This window comes from Gallus gallus, chromosome W (genome assembly GCF_016699485.2).
Source record: "Gallus gallus isolate bGalGal1 chromosome W, bGalGal1.mat.broiler.GRCg7b, whole genome shotgun sequence".
Classification (NCBI taxonomy): domain Eukaryota; kingdom Metazoa; phylum Chordata; class Aves; order Galliformes; family Phasianidae; genus Gallus; species Gallus gallus.
The window spans coordinates 3,870,234-3,888,176 of record NC_052571.1 but is presented as its reverse complement, the minus strand read 5'-3'; the positions used below and the strand labels follow the sequence as shown (position 1 = coordinate 3,888,176).

At 42.6% G+C, this 17,943-nt stretch overlaps 1 protein-coding gene across 7 annotated transcripts in view; it reads right to left on the bottom strand.

Annotated features, from left to right (window-relative positions):
* LOC425347 (zinc finger protein 532-like) overlaps positions 1-17,943 on the bottom strand; it is a 77,239-nt gene that overhangs the window by 44,582 nt on the left and 14,714 nt on the right. For all 7 annotated transcript variants that reach the window (XM_046905131.1, XM_046905132.1, XM_025144600.3 and 4 more), the window contains one exon: positions 736-3,083. In XM_046905131.1, coding sequence (XP_046761087.1) covers positions 736-3,063 — 2,328 coding nt within the window. In that variant the 5' untranslated portion in view covers positions 3,064-3,083. The remainder of the gene's footprint in view (positions 1-735; positions 3,084-17,943) is intronic.

Here is a 17,943-nt window from a genome sequence, read left to right as displayed (position 1 = left end):
CACACTGATTAATACTAACTTTTATTGAATTATGTGTTTCTTTCAGATCAGGCCACATATAAACTATTTTAAAATTCTTTGCTAATGTATTTTAACTCATTAGCAATTCTAAGAGGAAATGAAAGCCAACGGAAGTGAACAAATGGTCACACAGCAAGAAATGCATGCTAGTGAATAACCCTTTCTGGTTATAAAAGACATGAAGGCAGAAAAACACATATCCTTTCAGCAGAATCAATGTGCAATTTACTAGTTGCTAGAGTCCTTGTACGTAACATGAATGCCAAACTCACTTCTAGTGCTATATGAAAATAATAAAAGCCAAGGATAAATCAAGAATGAATACTCCAGTTAAATAGGTGTGCTGTTAATGAGGGTGCCAATTAAGTGGATTCCACAGGACAATCACATTTCAAAGCACAGAAAAAATCATTAAAAATCATAGACTATTATGAATTTCAATATTATAATATTCAGCTGCAACAAAGCTAATGCTAAATTTTAGTAAAAATGGAAAAACTGGAAATTTTAGACTTCAGGGCCTAAAAAATTCTAAGAAAACTTTTATTTAAAAATGTTGACTCACTATAAAAATGCTTGCAAATTTTTGTTGTTTTAGTTTATGTTTTTAATCATGGAGGTTCAGATAATTAACATCTAAATAAAAGAAAAACATTTCCAAAGTCCCCTAGGCTTATAGGCGAAACACTGGAATTTAAACATATGATACTCTACTTGTCCACTTGTGTCTGCAGCCTGCTGGAAATGTATAGCAAGAGATGTTTCATCTTGGAAAACTTCATTGCACTCCAAACACTTTAGACCATGTCTACAGAGTTTTGATGGATCTTCATCTAGTGGCATGGCTGGAACGATAGGTGTACTTGCTGGGGCTGATATGACTATTCCTGTTATGCCAGACTGTATCTTAGTTACAGTGTGTGTGCCAACTCCCACTGGGCTTTGATGCGTAGATGTAGCAGTATTGCTTGAAGCAGATGCTATCATTTGATCTGCTGGGACTGGTTTTAAAATCAGGTGCGAACACTGCATTACAACTCCTTTTTCCTTGTGTCCACGTGCGTGGGAAAGAAGACTGCATTTGTTGTAGAAAACTAAATTCTTTGTACAATGATTACAAGTCACTTCAATTCGCATGCTCCTCCTGTCGTAATGCTGGGTCAGACTCTTCTCAAGAGCAAAGGAGTCACCACACTCCAAACACTTGTAACCGCGTGTTGGTAACATTATTCCAGCACTGGCAGGGGGAGTAAGGTTGGGGATGTAAACTGGGACAGGGTTGACACTACTCAGCACCTTATTAAACGCTTCCACTACAGAACTCTGTAGAGATGACACCACCTGGACTCGAGACACCTTTTTAGAAGGCTGTGGGGCTGCTGCAGAAATTATTGCCTGCTTTATTTGTTGCTGGGGTTTTGTTAGCACTTGTCGGAGTTCAGAGGTGGTTTGAGCACCTTGAGGCAGAAGATTAAGGTTGGCAAAATGGACTGTCTTTGGCACAAGTTTAGCACTGGCAAGACTTGATGCTGGCACCACAACGGTCTGCTGCTGTATCGCACTGGCAGCTTTTATAATGGCGCTACTGGCACTCTGCACAGAAGCAGCAGATAGTACAGTGGCTTTCACTGTAGTATTGTTAGCAAGCTTCAAATTAATAACTTGTGAACCTGCTGTTTTAACTGCTGAAACTGGGAGAAAGGCAGTAGCCACAGGTTTGATAGTGACCTGCTTTGGTGTGAGTTCTGCAGATGCAACTGCATTGGTAACGACTGCGGAATGGAGAGGAGCTCTAGGAGGAGAGGAAAGAACAGCAGCAGAAGTTGGTGAGGACAGGAGGGATGTCATGGAAGTTACCATAGAAGCAGCCTGTTCTGGCTTTTTACTAGAGTCCAAATCAACTTCTGGCAACACTCTAGTAACAGTTCTCTTGATCTGCCCAGAGGAAGTCTTGATGGTTTTTATGCGAACTTTAGGAATTGCTGGTGTGGACCCTGCAGGAGAAGATGGAGACCCTTTGCTACTGTTTTCACTTGATACACTTCTGGGACTATCAGGTGATTTAATAGATGGCTCACCATCAATAAGACTCTGAGATTCAGGTGATTTTTCAATAGCTGGGGGACTTTCACTCATATGTTTTGGTAATGGAGAAGACTCTCCTGAATTAGACTGTAAATCTTTACTGGTATCTGTAGCTGCCTTTTTAGCACTCAGTGCTGCAATCGCAGCAATGCATGAAGAAAGCTTTGCTGATGACTTTGCTTTGGACTGTGAAATGCTGGCAAGATTCGTTTCACTTTTTTCAGTACGCATTTTTCCATCAAGTACTCTGTTTTCAAGAAGCTTCTCAGAATTGTCTTTTAGCAATTTGTTCTCTGCCTTGTGAGCTTTGAAAGGCTCATATACACTTGAATTCACAGAGTTTGTCTCTCGTTTAGCAACTTTACTTTTATCTATACTACTTGAAACTGAGATACCAGATTTAATCAAATTCTCTCCCCCAAGTGTCTTTAGTTTGTCATATTCCTGCTGAGATACAGAATCTGTCAAGATATTTGCTCTGAAATTTGCATGCATCTCTTCTTTATCTGGAGGATCATCTACCTCAATTTTTTCATCATCATCAAATTCTTCAGCGCTTGAAATTGGACTAAACTGGTTGAAAGCTGAATCCTTTAGTGCAGTCTCAGAAGCTGACCCAACATCTTTAAATGACTTGCTTTCATCTTTACTGTAACTATCAAGAGTTGAGGATATCAGAAAGCCATTATGCAAGCCATTTCCTGTGGAATGGTGGCCATCCTTGTCTACACTTTCTGAAGAATCAATAGTACGTACATTTTTCACAATGACACTCACACCAACATCGGATGATGATAGTGTATGAGAATCGTCATCTGTTTGTGCATTTTGTTTTATGTGGCTTTCATGGTCATCATGTCCAGATTCAATAGCTGCTTTTGGGTCAACCACATCTGGTATGTCAAAGGCTGCAAGAAGATCATCAAAATCTGGGGTCTTCATATCCCCCATGGTCATGTATTTGATTGTAGGCAAGTCTGTAAAACAAGCAGAAAGTCCTCATCTCAGTATTTTAAGCTCTAACAGCACACTTACACAAATAAGCATATATTCACATATGCCATGTAAAAAGGTGTTATTTCACTTCTGAAGTGGTATTTTCAGAAATTACGCATTACAAATAGTATCCCAGTGTAGGCATACAATGTACTGTTGAATTATAATGCCAAGAGCTACAGTAATCCATCAAGTTCATAGACTGTAACCTAGTAATTTTATTCTAGGAATAAACTTTCTCTTCAAGTGACTTTCTTCCTGTCTACTCTCCTACTCTCTCTGCTACTCTCTCCTATCCATACTACAACTACAGCAAGATATCTAGACTTTCAGAAAAGTAACAAGATATTTGTACATACTCCTAAGTCTAGATTTTCCTTGGTATTTGTACTGTCAACCTGATGAACTTTCTTGAAAATAGCAAAAAAAAAAAAAAAAAAAAAGCATTTCTACTAATAGTTTAAGACTACTGTACTGTTTTCTGTAAATTAAAATGCTTAATACAAATTATTGAATATTTGTCGCCCAATGTCCACAATGCATTTTGTCAGCAGCTCCAACAAAGGATCTGCAATCACTACATCACTCCTATCAGGTATCTCACCTAATTTAAAGATCTCACATTCTACAACCTCCAACACAACTTTTTCCAGTCATTCACCATTTTCACCATCATGTGTTTCCTACTGTGTAATATGAACCTCTTTTGATGCAATCTGAATGAACTACATGCAGTTCTATTCACGTATCCTCTCACAACAGCATTTTATTCAAAGACCATTATCATCCTTCAGGCTTCTTTTTAGAGTAAACACCAAATATTTAGTTTTATTTCTTCCCCTCACAGCAAACAATTTCCAGATCCAATTCTTTATGTACACCACTGGCCTATATTATTGGCTTTTTTCTTCCTATTCCAATACCTAGTAGATAGCTCAAAACTGAAAACCTATAAATGCCATGTAAAAAGGAAAAATAATACTTTTGAGCATACTTTCAGATTATAAACCTCACTAGAAGATAAGAACATACTCGGAATTGTAGGGATGGGAGCATCATTCACTCATCAGGAAAATATGGCAAGGCTATGTAAGTTACCTCATGGATACTGGTGGTTATGTGGGGACGGTCAGGCACAGAAAGCATTAGCTTTAAATTGGACAGGGACTTGCACTACAAGATACTTAATACCCCAGACCATGGTGCATGAGGAAATCCCTCGGGGACTCCTGAAGACCCCTTGGATTCAAACTAAGTGTACATACAACCCCCTAGCTATATATAACAAGGGATACCACAGCTTTCTGAGAGCTCTTATCCCAGCTCTAGGAGTCACCCAGCTAGAAAAAGCTATAGTAAATATCTCTGCATCTCTGGAAATCATGGAGAATGCCACAACAGATGCATAATGAACAATCCAAGGAGAGGTATCCTCTTTATCTGAAGTAGTACTTCAGAATAGGATGGCACTAGACCTATTAACAGCCAAGGAAGGAGGGGTATGTACAATAATAAATCAGAGTTGCTGTGCTTACATCAATAAGGATTTAAGAATCGAGAGAGATTTAAAGAAAATTTGGGAACAGATGAAAGTCCTGCATAGGACAAGTCAGGATGACACCAACTGGGAAGGAGATTTATGGAACTTGCTTACTAGCTGGCTACTGAATCTAGGATAGTTAAAGCAGCTCTTCCTAGTTTGCATCATCTTGGTGCTGTTGGTAGGTTTTACCTGTGTAATCATGAGATGCTCTGCCTGCCTGTGCCGGAACGCTAGAAAGAAGCATGAGATATGGAAGAGACATGAGTTGAGGCAAAAGGTGGAAAGTGGGGCCTATTTTGGGACACGTAGGACAGAATAAAAATGATCTAGCAGGTAGAAGTCCTGCTAGATTATAGAAAAGCGGGGAATTGAAGAGTGAGAACAGGACCCTGCAGTTGTAGAGAGAAGGGCCTCACAGCAAGAAAAGGGAAAGTAGCTTCACAAAGTAGAAATAAGAGGCAAATAGAGATAGTTTAGGTAGAGAGTGTTAGAAAACAAGGGATTCCAAGCACTTTCACAGACACTAGGTCTGGAATAACAGGGAGGATGAAGGCCATAAAGATAAGGACTGGAGAGCAGCTCAAAAACATTTGGCAGGGAGGTGATTAGATGTCTACAGGGCAAGCTGAAACCGGTTCGGGGGATGCCCCCCCTTCGGGGTCAGAAGTTTGCAGTGAGGAAGACTATGAGCCTTCACGAGGAAGACTACGAGCCTTCATCATCATGACCTACTACGCACGCACAAGGGGGGGAGGGACTGCATGCTAATGTGCTCTCGGGAATGTAATGAATATGTATCCAAATTCCTGTCAACTACTGATTATGTATTAGTTCGACCTATATCTATAGCACGATTTCTCCTGACGGTGTGCAAGTTAGGTGGAGCGATCCCCCTTGCACCAGGGTGTACGCATGTCACCAATAAACACGTGCCTGCTCTATATCCTTACTGGCTATAGGGTCTGATTTCTGCACGTCAAAGACAATCAGGGGAAAATGTACAAAAATAACCATCTGGATTACACCCACCTTCCAACTTTGGTTCATTTGAGACCAGGAAAGTTGGGTTTTTTTGGGTTTGTTTTTTTTTCTGTTTTGTTTTCTTTTCCAGTTATGCTTTCTCTAACCTTGGTCCCTCTGGAACCGGGAATTTCTCTATTTTTTGTTTTCCAGATGCTAATGAATGCTGTTCCGGTTGCTGTGCCTTGCAAGTTCCCTTCTCATCCTGCTCCTTTCCCTGAAATCCCTGTGGTATCATAAAAGTCACTGTTTCGAACAGGCATCTTCTTCAGATTAATATTTGCAATTGCTTTTGCTAACCCTATTACATTCACTGGCTGGTCATGGTCCCATGCCCATATTGGGCAGACTGGGCGTATGGGACTGAATTCTTATACTAAAAGAGGCTTAACCGTTTTAACCATGGTTAAGCACAGTAATGAAATATATTCAGGAAATGAATGGGGCCAGGATAGTACTGGCCGACTCCCCCAACTTCGGGGAGATGCAGGACAAAGAATAAAAGTAGGGTGTCAGATGCGACAAGTGATCTATGTGCATTGCAACATCCTTGCAGTCTTCCCTATCAGCATCGGGAACCAATCAGCAGTTCTTTCCTAATGTATTATCTCAGTGGGAAAGAATTAATATAAAAGACCACCAGTTAATTGTAGATGCACTTGCCAAAACTCAAATAATGTCTTCCTAGCTCTTAGCTGTAGAAGGTAAAGGAAACGCTTTACCCACTGAAATTTGAAAGGTGATTTGGGGCAATGCAAACAAATTCGAAAGAGAATTTCAGTCTTGGCAGCATCTAGTTAATTTTACTTATGATCCTGTTAATAATTTTGCTACAGCTTTTGTCCTAACAATACGCAATGCTTTGGTACATAACATATACTCAATCATTGCACAGGGACTGAATCACAATGGGGTTATATTCTACCCGTTAGAAAACAGGGTATGGGCCCAACAAAATAGAAAAAAATGGCAAACTGTTGATGTTAGTTCATGTGCTGTATGGGAACAAGAAGGATTTATTTGTGAGAGTAATACCATCAAGACTCAAGACATTTGTCTTGACACTGAGCAAAATATTTGCTATTTTTAGAGGTATTCCAATGAGACCCCTGAAATAATGCTCATCTATATTGGAGAAGGATGTGTGTGTATGAGAACCTCTTGTAACTTTATACGCATAGGTAATATTACTGTAGATACAAGCAATCATTCAAATGTCTGTGTTTGTAACTTTACCAACATTATGGGATGTGACTCTAATTATTCAGTTCAAGTTATGTCATTGGTTGTTATGATCCAAGTACACTTTAATCCAAGATTTACTACCTGCCCCAATTGGAATGAATCTTGCTTTAGTAAAGAAATTACTGCAACATGATGATCTGTACCAACTGCTAAAATGCATCCAAGATAATGGACAAAAAAAAACTTTGATTACTGTTAACCATGATACAGAAGAGATACACCACGTCCTGGAAAGGGTAAAGCAGGATGGAGAATACCATTGGTAGGAAACACTCCTTAGATGGTCACTAACAGCATGAGGAGCTTTTAATTCTGTGCTTCACCCAGTTGTGATCTTATTAATCCTAACATTGATGTATTTATTGCTTGTAATCATATTATATGTGAAAGTCTGGCACATGCTTAGGCAACTGGCCCAGCTCAAATTACCCAAGGAGTCTGAAATTTGGACTAGGTATTAGATTACTTTTCCTAGCCTCCTGGTGATCCATGGGTAAGGCGAGTTCTGTTATGCGCATTGGCAGCACTCACATTTTGTTCCTTTGCTTTTATGTGATTTTAACATGCATCTTTCCCTTCTCCCCTCATTCCCCTCAATGTTTTTTTTTCTTAAAACCACCATGGGACAGTGATAGCAAGCTTTGCACCACCAGGTGGTGTGAGAAGCGGGAACAATGCTTGGCTCAAAGCTCGTTCAGAGGCAGTCATCTGAGACATGAGAAGATGGAGAATGCTTGTCTCAAAGCCTGTCCAAGGCATGACCTGCCCAACAAGTTTTTGACATTACTGGTTGACTACCATAAGCACAGCGGTAAGAGGAAAGATGCACTGTTCCTCCCGATGAACAAAATGTGGGAACCCCAACAGCTACTTTCACCGTGATGGGCAGGATATGATGACTCTGATAATTGCGGTAGGCAGGCCCGAAGAGTTCTGAGGAAGAACGGGTACCCCATCTGCCAAAATGCAGCTATGTAAGTAAATGAGACGTCACTGATCAACCTGCTGCCTCCCCATGGACCAACGAGACATTGCCGGATTCCCTGGTGGTGACTATCCCTGCTTTGTAAACTGTTTGCTAGGATTTCTTTCTTTACTATTGCTAACTTCCCCATCTTCCCCACATCCCTTAGTAGCTTAGAACCTGTAATGCTCATTATGCTCTGATACAAGACTTACTACTTGTTCATACTGGGATGAATCATACAAGGGTGAAGAAATAGTTATTCTTAATAATCATTATATATATTAGATTATGGAGAATAGCAAGATTATTAGTTTTGATAAATTATTATTATCAATCATCAGGTCAGGTTAGTAAGGTAGTTTTCTTATATTAGTAGTGTTTCATAGTCTGGTGCAAAAACACAAAAGTGTAAAAAGAAAAAGGGGGAACTGTGAGAGGTAGATTGTGTTTTTGTAGAGGAAATTTCCAATATTTCTTTATGTAGCATAGGATAAGTTGCCTTTCACAAAGAAAGCTCCTGAACAGAGTAAAGTTGAGACTGGGGCGTTCTGACCTAGATAAAATTGGCACAGGCACTAGGTAAGGTAATTATATAGGGTAGGGGAGAGCCTGGTACAGGACAGAACTAGTATGCTAATTGTTTAAAATATTGTCCTCCTATCGCCATAAAAAAAGGCCAATGGCATCCTGGCTTGTATCAGAAATAGTGTTGCCAGCAGGAACAGGGAAGTAATTGTCCCCCTGTACTCAGCACTGGTGAGGCTGCACCTCAAGTACTGTATCCAGTTTTGGGACCCTCACTGCAAGATAGACATCGAGGCCCTGGAGCGTGTCCAGGGAAGGGCAACTGAAGGGCAAAATCAGGTCCCTGCAGTATAGAAAGAAGGGCTTCATAGCAAGAAAAGAGAAAGCAGCTTCACAAGGTAGACATAAGGGGCAAATAGAGATAGTTTATGTAGAGAGTATTAGAAAACAAGGGATTCCAAGCACTTTCACAGGCGCTAGGTCCAGAATAACAAGGAGAATGAAGGCCATAAACATAAGGACCGGAGAACAGCTCGAAAACATTTGGCAGGGAGGTGATTAGGTGTCTGAAGTGCAAGCTGAAACCAGTTCGGGGGATGCCCCCCCCTTCGGGGTCAGAAGTTTGCAGCGAGGAAGACTATGAGCCTTCACGAGGAAGACTATGAGCCTTCATCATCACGACCTACTACGCATGTGCAAGGGGGGGAGGGACTGTATGCTAATGGGCTCTCGGGAATGTAGTGAATATGTAGCCAAATTCCTGTCAACTACTGATTATGTATTAGTTTGACCTATATCTATAGCACGATTTCTTTGGACGGTGTGCAAGTTAGGTGGAACGATCCCCCCTTGCACCAGGGTGTACGCGCGTCACCAATAAACACATACCTGCTCTATATCCTTACCGGCTATAGGGTCTGATTTCCGCACGTCAATTTGGCACCCCAGATGGGACCCACTCTGTTCGGCTGCAGGACCGGCTGAGAGAGGGGACACCTTTGGCGCGCCCCAAGATTTCTTGGAAGGACTCACTTCCTCACCCGATCACTGTGGGGACAGATAAGGACCATCCATAGGCGGACCAGGTATGTGTATGGGAAAGGGGGAACCCGTAAGGCATGAAGGAGACGTCCTACGCAGGGTATGAAGGAGCGTGCCTGCTCCCCCCCCGAGGTACATGAGCTCACGGGTTAGGTTGCCGGCTGGGGTAGGAAGACTCCTTGAGGAGTTCCTACAAAGAGGACCTGTAAGTCGTACGCGAGGAAAGAGCAACAGCTCTCCCTTAGGTGATTGGTAACAGCAGGGATTTTGTCAAATGATAACGTAGATTCTCCTGGAGATAGTAGTGGGAGTTATAGGTTGTATTCTTGTTATCACCATCTGCTGAGTGTTCGGTACCGTGTATCTAATCATTTCAGTTCAAGCAGACTTTCGGAAAAATCTTCAAGCTTGCAGCTGATCGACTAATGTTATTAGTGTTATTAAGATTCCAGCTAAAGGATATCGTCAGCACTGTGTATTATGTATAAACCATGGGTTTTGTTCTAAATGTCAGAGTGAGTGTAGGGTGAGTGAGACGCGTTCCATTCAGGGAGTGAGTGTCAGTCCATTTATGTAGTACTGTGTTCTGATTGTGGGGAAGAGTGTAAAGGAAGGTGGACAGGCTTCTGTGAGATCTGTTTCCAAGTGTTTATAACTGAACAATATCACTATACGGTGTTAAGGGCTGTTTGTGGAAACTTTGAGGAAATTAGGAATCAATAAGAATTGTGTAAACATCATGGGAGGCTCCCAGGGGAAGGAAATTCTCAAACAAACCCCTTTGGGATATGCATTGGCACATTGGAGGGATATTGCAGGGGAACCTGGAGGCACCCTGAGTAAGAAAACTTTAATCAAGTATTGCAATCGATGGTGGTTACTATATAAGTTAGAAGATGATGAGAAGTGGCATCGGAATGAGACCCTAAATTATAATGCCTTCTTATAGTTACTGTTATTCTTAAGGAGGGAAGGTAAATGAAGAAACATGAACAGTTTTTATAATTGAGTGCTCTAATCACGAGACTGCGGTCTGCCAATATTCTGAGATATTTTGTAAACTTTGAGCACTGCTATCTTGCTTTCGTAAAGAGGAAGGAAAAAAAAATGATTCTGCTTTCTGTTTTAAACCAGTTTGTAGGGAGAGCTACTAATTTCACAGAACTTGTGATTTTGAAGCAGGTTCCCCTTCTCTCTTGCGAATCCTTTATGGATTGTTTGAATGCTCACCTGACCACGTTGTTAATCTCCCTGAATGCACTGTTTGCCATTGTAATTATTTCACTCAGTATCTGGAATTATCGTATTCTGAAGAAGTCCCCTCCAGAACCAGAGAATACTGAGTGGCAGGGTGTATGGAGAGACTTGGGAGAGACTTTAGGGAGATTGACATGTTCGGTGTAATGGAACTTTACTCCTGAACACCTAAAAGATCCTGAGAGCCTGAACAGATATTTGAGACAGAGATGTTGTGACCTAGGCAGATCTGAGGAGGCACAAATGATTTGGGGCCTGGCTCATGCTTATCGGGCCTTATTTAATACTATCCCAGAGAGGGAAAGAATTCTAGAAATTGAGAGAAGGATTTTCCTAGCCGAGAAGGAGAGTCTCTGGGCCAAGCGAAAGGGTGATCGCTCCAGTTGCTGCAGACAACCAAGGTAACAAATAGAGGGGCCCTGCCCCCAGCCAGGAGGGGGAAAGGGATAATAGAGTGTATTGGACTGTGTGGATTAGATGGCATGGCACATCAAATCCACAGAAATTTAAAGCACTGGTAGACACTCATGCACAGTGTACGCTAATGCCCTCAAGTCACCAAGGGACAGAATCAATTTGTAGTCATGGGGTGACTGGGGGTTCACAAGAGTTAACTATGTTGGAGGGTGAATCATTTCGCAGAGGTAAAGGCTATCCAACTGGCCTTAGATGTTGCCGAACGGGAGAGGTGGCCAATGCTTTATCTTTATACTGACTCATGGATGGTGGCAAATGCCTTATGGGGGTGGTTACAGCAGTGTAATAATAATAAAAATAACTGGCAAAGGAGGGGTAAACCTGTTTGGGCTGCTGAACTGTGGAAAGACATTGCTGCCCGAATAAAGAATATGGTTGTAAAGGTGCGCCATGTAGATGCTCATGTGCCCAAGAATCGGGCGACTGAAGAACAGCAAAATAACCATCAGGTAGATCGAGCTGCTAAAATTGAGGTGGCTCAAATAGACTTGGACTGGCAGAACAAGGGTGAATTATTTCTAGCTCGGTGGGCCCATGAAACTTCAGGTCATCAAGGAAGAGATGCAACATATAAATGGGCTAGAGACCGAGGGGTAGACTTAACGATGGACGCTATTGCACAAGTTATTCATGACTGTGAAACGTGTGCCATAATTAAACAAGCTAAGAGGATGAAACCTCTCTGGGAGGAAGGGCGATGGCAAAAGTATAAATATGGGGAGGCGTGGCAGGTTGATTATATCACCCTGCCAAGATCTCACAATGGTAAGCGTTATGTGCTTACCATGGTGGAAGCGACCACTGGGTGGCTTGAAACATATGCAGTACCCCATGCTACCACCCGAAACACCATATTAGGCCTCGAGAAACAAGTTCTCTGGCGACATGGTACCCCAGAGAGAGTCGAATCAGATAATGGGACTCATTTCAAAAATTCCCTTGTAAATACTTGGGCCAAAGATCATGGCATTGAGTGGATTTATCATACTCCCTATCATGCACCAGCTTCTGGTAAAATTGAACGATACAACGGGTTGTTAAAAACCATGTTGAAAGCAATGGGTGGCGGAACATTTAAGCACAGGGAGAAGCATTTGGCCGAAGCCACCTGGTTGGTGAATACTTGAGGATCTATCAATTGTTATGGTCCTGCCAGCTCCCTACATACTGTAAAGGGAGATAAGGTCCCTGTAATACATGTAAAGAACATGTTGGGAAAAGCAGTTCGGGTCCTTCCAGCTTCTGGGAAGGGCAAACCTCTTCGTGGAACTGTTTTTGCCCAGGGACCTGGGTGCACTTGGTGGGTGATGCAGAAAAATGGGGATGTTCATTGTGTGCCACAAGGGAATTTGATGATGGCAGAGCGGAATAAGTAATTCCAAGTATATGTACATGTGTTCAGTGTTTGATAATTGATTATAATTATGTTTGTTTGTATATATATTAAGCATGATATGATGATGTAGAATAAGGGGTGGAATGTCATGGTTTTATGATTTTTGGTTATCAGTATTCCACATCAGAACATCATGCAGTGAACTGGGAGTTAAGGAGCAAATGCTTTAGTTCCGGGTACCTGTCTGGAAGAGAAGAAGAACTACCTTCCCCAAGAGCCTTTTCGAGTACTGTTATCATTCCTGCTCAAGGGAACAGATATAAGGGCGCAGGTCATCTGACTTGTCCCTCTTCTCGTCTCGCCGTGTTCGCTGTCGGATCGGCTTGCTACTGCTGCGCCCGACTGCACGCAAGGCTTCAGTAGTAGCGTAAGGCCTTTGGCTCTCAGACAATCTTTCTCTCAATTATTGATTTATATTGTATTATAGTGTGTTATCTTACATTCCGATACTATATTTAGTAAATTAGCTTGTTTCTCCTCAGATCGTTGCCGCTGTTTTTAATTATTTTGGGGTCCCCTGTTTCCCTTCTTGGAGGCGCGGATTTTGTGAAATCCCTCCGCCCCACTAGTCGCGGAACCGGGCCGGACCAGCCCTTAAACCGATGACAAAGGCCATCCTGGTAGAGCAGGATGATGCAGAAATAACTGTAACTAATATTGTCAACCCAGCATCTTTCCTTAGCGGAACTCCTGGAGAACCACTATTTCATGACTGCTTTGAAACAACTGCGCCTATGGACTGTTGCCAGTCGGACCTGAAAGATGAATCCTTAGAAGATGCAGAAGACACCTGGGTTACTGATGGAAGCAGTTTTGTGAGACAAGGAAACCGTAAGGCCGGATATGCAGTAACTGCTACTGACAAGGTAATCGAAGCACAACCATTACCTGTGGGGACTTTCTCTCAGAAGGCTGAAATAACTACCTTGACAAGAGCCTGAAATATATGGACAGATGTAAATTATGTATTTGGGATGCTACACGCTCGTAGCACCATCTGAAAAGAGCAAGGAATGCTCACACACAAGGAAAAACAGCATAATGTAAATCTACCAAAGAACGTGGCTATTATACATTGTAAAGGACATCAGAAAGGTAACACTGTACAGGAAACTGGAGATAAGATGGTGGATCAGGTGGCTGAACAGGTAGTTGAAGAAGGCTTTAATTCCAGACTGTAAAATGAAAAATTCTGACCCTGAGTCAAAACCTGTAAAATATTTTAAAGAGGATAGCAATCTAATTAATGATTTATAAGGGAAGAGAGCAGGCGGACAGACGGACATGTTGTTTTGCCCTTTGGTATTTTATAGAAATTGGTTCTAAGGGAGGATAAGAAAATGTATTGGGTAAACAGACATTACAAAGTACGATCCTAGTACCAGGAAAGGGGTTCAAGTGGGCCTATTGGGAAAGGGTACCTTCCAGGGCAACAGTGACAAATTGATTTCTTGAAACTCGCAAGAAAAGGGGGGTATCGCTGTATGTTGGTACTAACTGATACCTTTTTGGGATGGCCAGAGGTATTTCCCTGTAGGACTAATAAGGCTCGGGAAGTAACAAAAATGCTGTTACATGCTGTTAATTCCGAGGTTCGGGGCTCCTGTAGCAATCTCATCAGATCGAGGCCCACATTTTTGCCAAGGTGGTCCAAAACAGAAGCACATTATTGGGAACTGATTGGCAATTGCACATATCTTATAGACCACAGTCAAGCAGACAGGTGGAAAAAATGAATCACCTGATCAAATTTCAGATAGTAAAACTTGGCCAAGAGGCTGGGATTCACTGGCCGCCGGTACTGCTTTTGGCATTTCTGCCAAAGTTCGGGGCACTAAACCCCGAACCAAGGAAGGATTAAGCCCATATGAGATTCTTTATGGGCGACCTTATACTGTACAAAAGGAAATCTCTATGCAGGTGGGGGATGAGGTGTTGAGTGAATATATAGTCAGCTTGGCGAAGCAATTAAAGAAAATTGAACAAACAGTATTTGATGCCAGGGCACGAGGCCTAGATGGTCCAGTGCATGATGTATTGCCAGGCGACTATGTTTATGTTAAATCTCTCTCAGATTCACCTCTGGAACCAAAGTGGGAAGGACCCTACCAAATTCTCCGGACCACCCATACCACCGCCAAGGTAGAGGGACTTACACTGTGGATACGTCGTACCCGCCTGAGGAAAGCACCAGGACCACAGCGAACAGCAGAAGAGAGCGGACCACTGAAAATCAGGATCCAAAGCATGTATAAGATTTTGATAATAGTCAGTATGATTGGAGCAGTAGTCACAGCTTGGCAAGAGAATAGCTACTTAAAAATAACTGAGAAAATTGGCCAGGCTCTCAACAAATCTTGTTGGATATGCACTGCCTTCCCTAGAGGGGAGGGAAAAGTGCCTGTTTATGGGATAGTGGCACTAAATTGGACCATTCCAGATTGGGTAGAGCACGGAAAGTGTAAGTTTGGGATAGAAGACAAGCCACAAAAGGGACCTAAGTTTGATTTACTAGTTATTAACTTTACTAGATCTATCTTTGTAGACAGAAAAATTGACGGTAAAGGTGGGGTGGGGGTTGGATGACGGAACTTGACAGGCATAGAGTGTAGTTGGGAATATGGAAATTCTGGGGCAGTATCAGGGATCAGTGAAGCTGGAAGGTGGAACCAAGGTGGGGGGTGTGATCCTAGAATCGATAACGAGTCACACTGGGTCTCAGATAAGAACGTACTCGGAATTGTAGAGATGGGAGCATCGTTCACTCATCAGGAAAATATGGCCAGGCCATGTAAGTTACCTCATGGATACTGGTGGCTATGTGGAGACGGCCAGGCACGAAAGGCATTACCTTTAAATTGGACAGGGACTTGTACTACAGGATACTTAATACCCCAGACCATGGTGCATGAGGAAATCCCTCGGGGACTCCTGAGGACCCCTTGAATTAGAACTAAGCGTACATACAACCCCCTAGCTATATATAACAAGGGATACCACAGCTTTCTGAGAGCCCTTATCTCGGCTCTAGGAGTTGCCCAGCTAGAAAAAGCTATAGTAAATATCTCTGCAACTCTGGAAATCGTGGAGAATGCCACAACAGATGCATAATGAACAATCCAAGGAGAGGTATCCTCCTTCTCCAAAGTAGTACTCCAGAATAGGATGGCACTAGACCTATTAACAGCCAAGGAAGGAGGGGTATGTACAATAATAAATCAGAGTTGCTGTGCTTACATCAATAAGGATTTAAGAATCGAGAGAGATTTAAAGAAAATTTGGGAACAGATGAAAGTCCTGCATAGGACAAGTCAGGATGACACCAACTGGAAGGAAGATTTATGGAACCTGCTTACTAGCTGGCTACCAAACCTAGGATGGTTAAAGCAGCTCTTCCTAGTTTGTATCATCTTAGTACTGATTGTAGGTTTTACCTGTGTGATGATAAAGTGCTCTGCCTGCCTGTGCCGAAATACGAGAAAAGAATACGAGATATGGAAGAAACATGAGTTAAGGCAAAAGGTGGAAAGTGGGACCTATTTTGGGACACATAGAACAGATTAGAGAATCTAGCAGGTAGAAGTCCTGCTAGATTATAGAAAAGGGGGGAATTGAAGGGCAAAATCAGGTCCCCGCAGTATAGAAAGAAGGGCTTCATAGCAAGAAAAGAGAAAGCAGCTTCACAAGGTAGACATAAGGGGCAAATAGAGATAGTTTATGTAGAGAGTATTAGAAAACAAGGGATTCCAAGCACTTTCACAGGCGCTAGGTCCAGAATAACAAGGAGAATGAAGGCCATAAACATAAGGACCGGAGAACAGCTCGAAAACATTTGGCAGGGAGGTGATTAGATGTCTGAAGTGCAAGCTGAAGCCGGTTCGGGGGATGCCCCCCCTTCGGGGTCAGAAGTTTGCAGCGAGGAAGACTATGAGCCTTCGCGAGGAAGACTACGAGCCTTCATCATCACGACCTACTACGCACGCGCAAGGGGGGGAGGGACTGTATGCTAATGGGCTCTCGGGAATGTAGTGAATATGTAGCCAAATTCCTGTCAACTACTGATTATGTATTAGTTTGACCTATATCTATAGCACGATTTCTTCGGACGGTGTGCAAGTTAGGTCGAACGATCCCCCCTTGCACCAGGGTGTACGCGCGTCACCAATAAACACATACCTGCTCTATATCCTTACCGGCTATAAGGTCTGATTTCCGCACGTCACAACAAAGCTGGTGAGGGGTCAGGAGCATAGGCCTTATGAGGAGCGGCTGAAGGAGCTGGGATTGTTCAGTCTGGAGAAGAGAAGGTTCAGGGGAGACCTTATTGCTCTCTATAACTACCTGAAGGGAGGTTGTAGTGAGCTGGGGGTCGACCTCTTCTCTCTCGTGACTAGTGATAGGACTAGAGGGAATGGCTTCAAGCTGTGCCAGGGAAGGTTCAGGCTGGACATTAGGAAATACTACTTCTCTGAAAGGGTGGTCAGGCACTGGAATGGGCTGCCCAGAGTGGTGATGGAGTCACCGACCCTGGAGGTGTTCAAGCAATGTGTGGATGTTGTGTTGAGGGACATGGTTTAATGAGAAGCATTGGTGATGGTTGAATGTTTGGACTGGATGATCCTGTGGGTCTTTTTAGCACTGAAAGACAGAAAAGCATTCCTTCTATATAGTTCAGTGTGTTGTATCCAGTATCAATCAGCATAGGCCATCAAAGAACCACTGTGTGATTAAACTGCAGCAGTACCTTCAAGTTCCTCAAGTTAGCTCAAATAAGTGAGAAGCTACTGCAGTATACCCTATGGCAAATGGTCTGTTGAAACCTACTTGCCAACAGAGATCACAGAATCACAGAATTGTAGGGGCTAGAAGGGACCTCAAGAGATCATTGAGTCCAGCCCCCCACTCCTACAACTTCAACAGCTCACTTCCTCCTCCTCCTGGTTTATCTTGAGATATTTTGTAGAGATTAGCTATTTGCAGGCTGTTAAATGCAGCTGTAACAACACCAAGTGTTACAGATGGAAAAAGTATTGTGGTGTTACAGTTGGAAAGAATATCATAGTGAAATGGATAGAAACAAACAGAGAAGGAATGCTCACCCACATTGGAAGAGTCAGGCTCATAATGAAAGACTCTACAAAGGAGGGATCTCCAGAAAGAGATCCTTCCCCAGTGATAGTCAGCCCTTAAATGGGGTCTAAGAGAGGTGGATTCAGGCTCCATCCCTTCTGGTCACACAGGTGAATTGCCTTCACCTATGGCTGACCCAGTCCTTGCCTCAGGTGATCAATCAGAGGTTTAAGCCGTGACTCAACAGTTCCCAAACACCAGGAAACACTAGTCAAAATGCAGATGCTATGGTTAAGTATG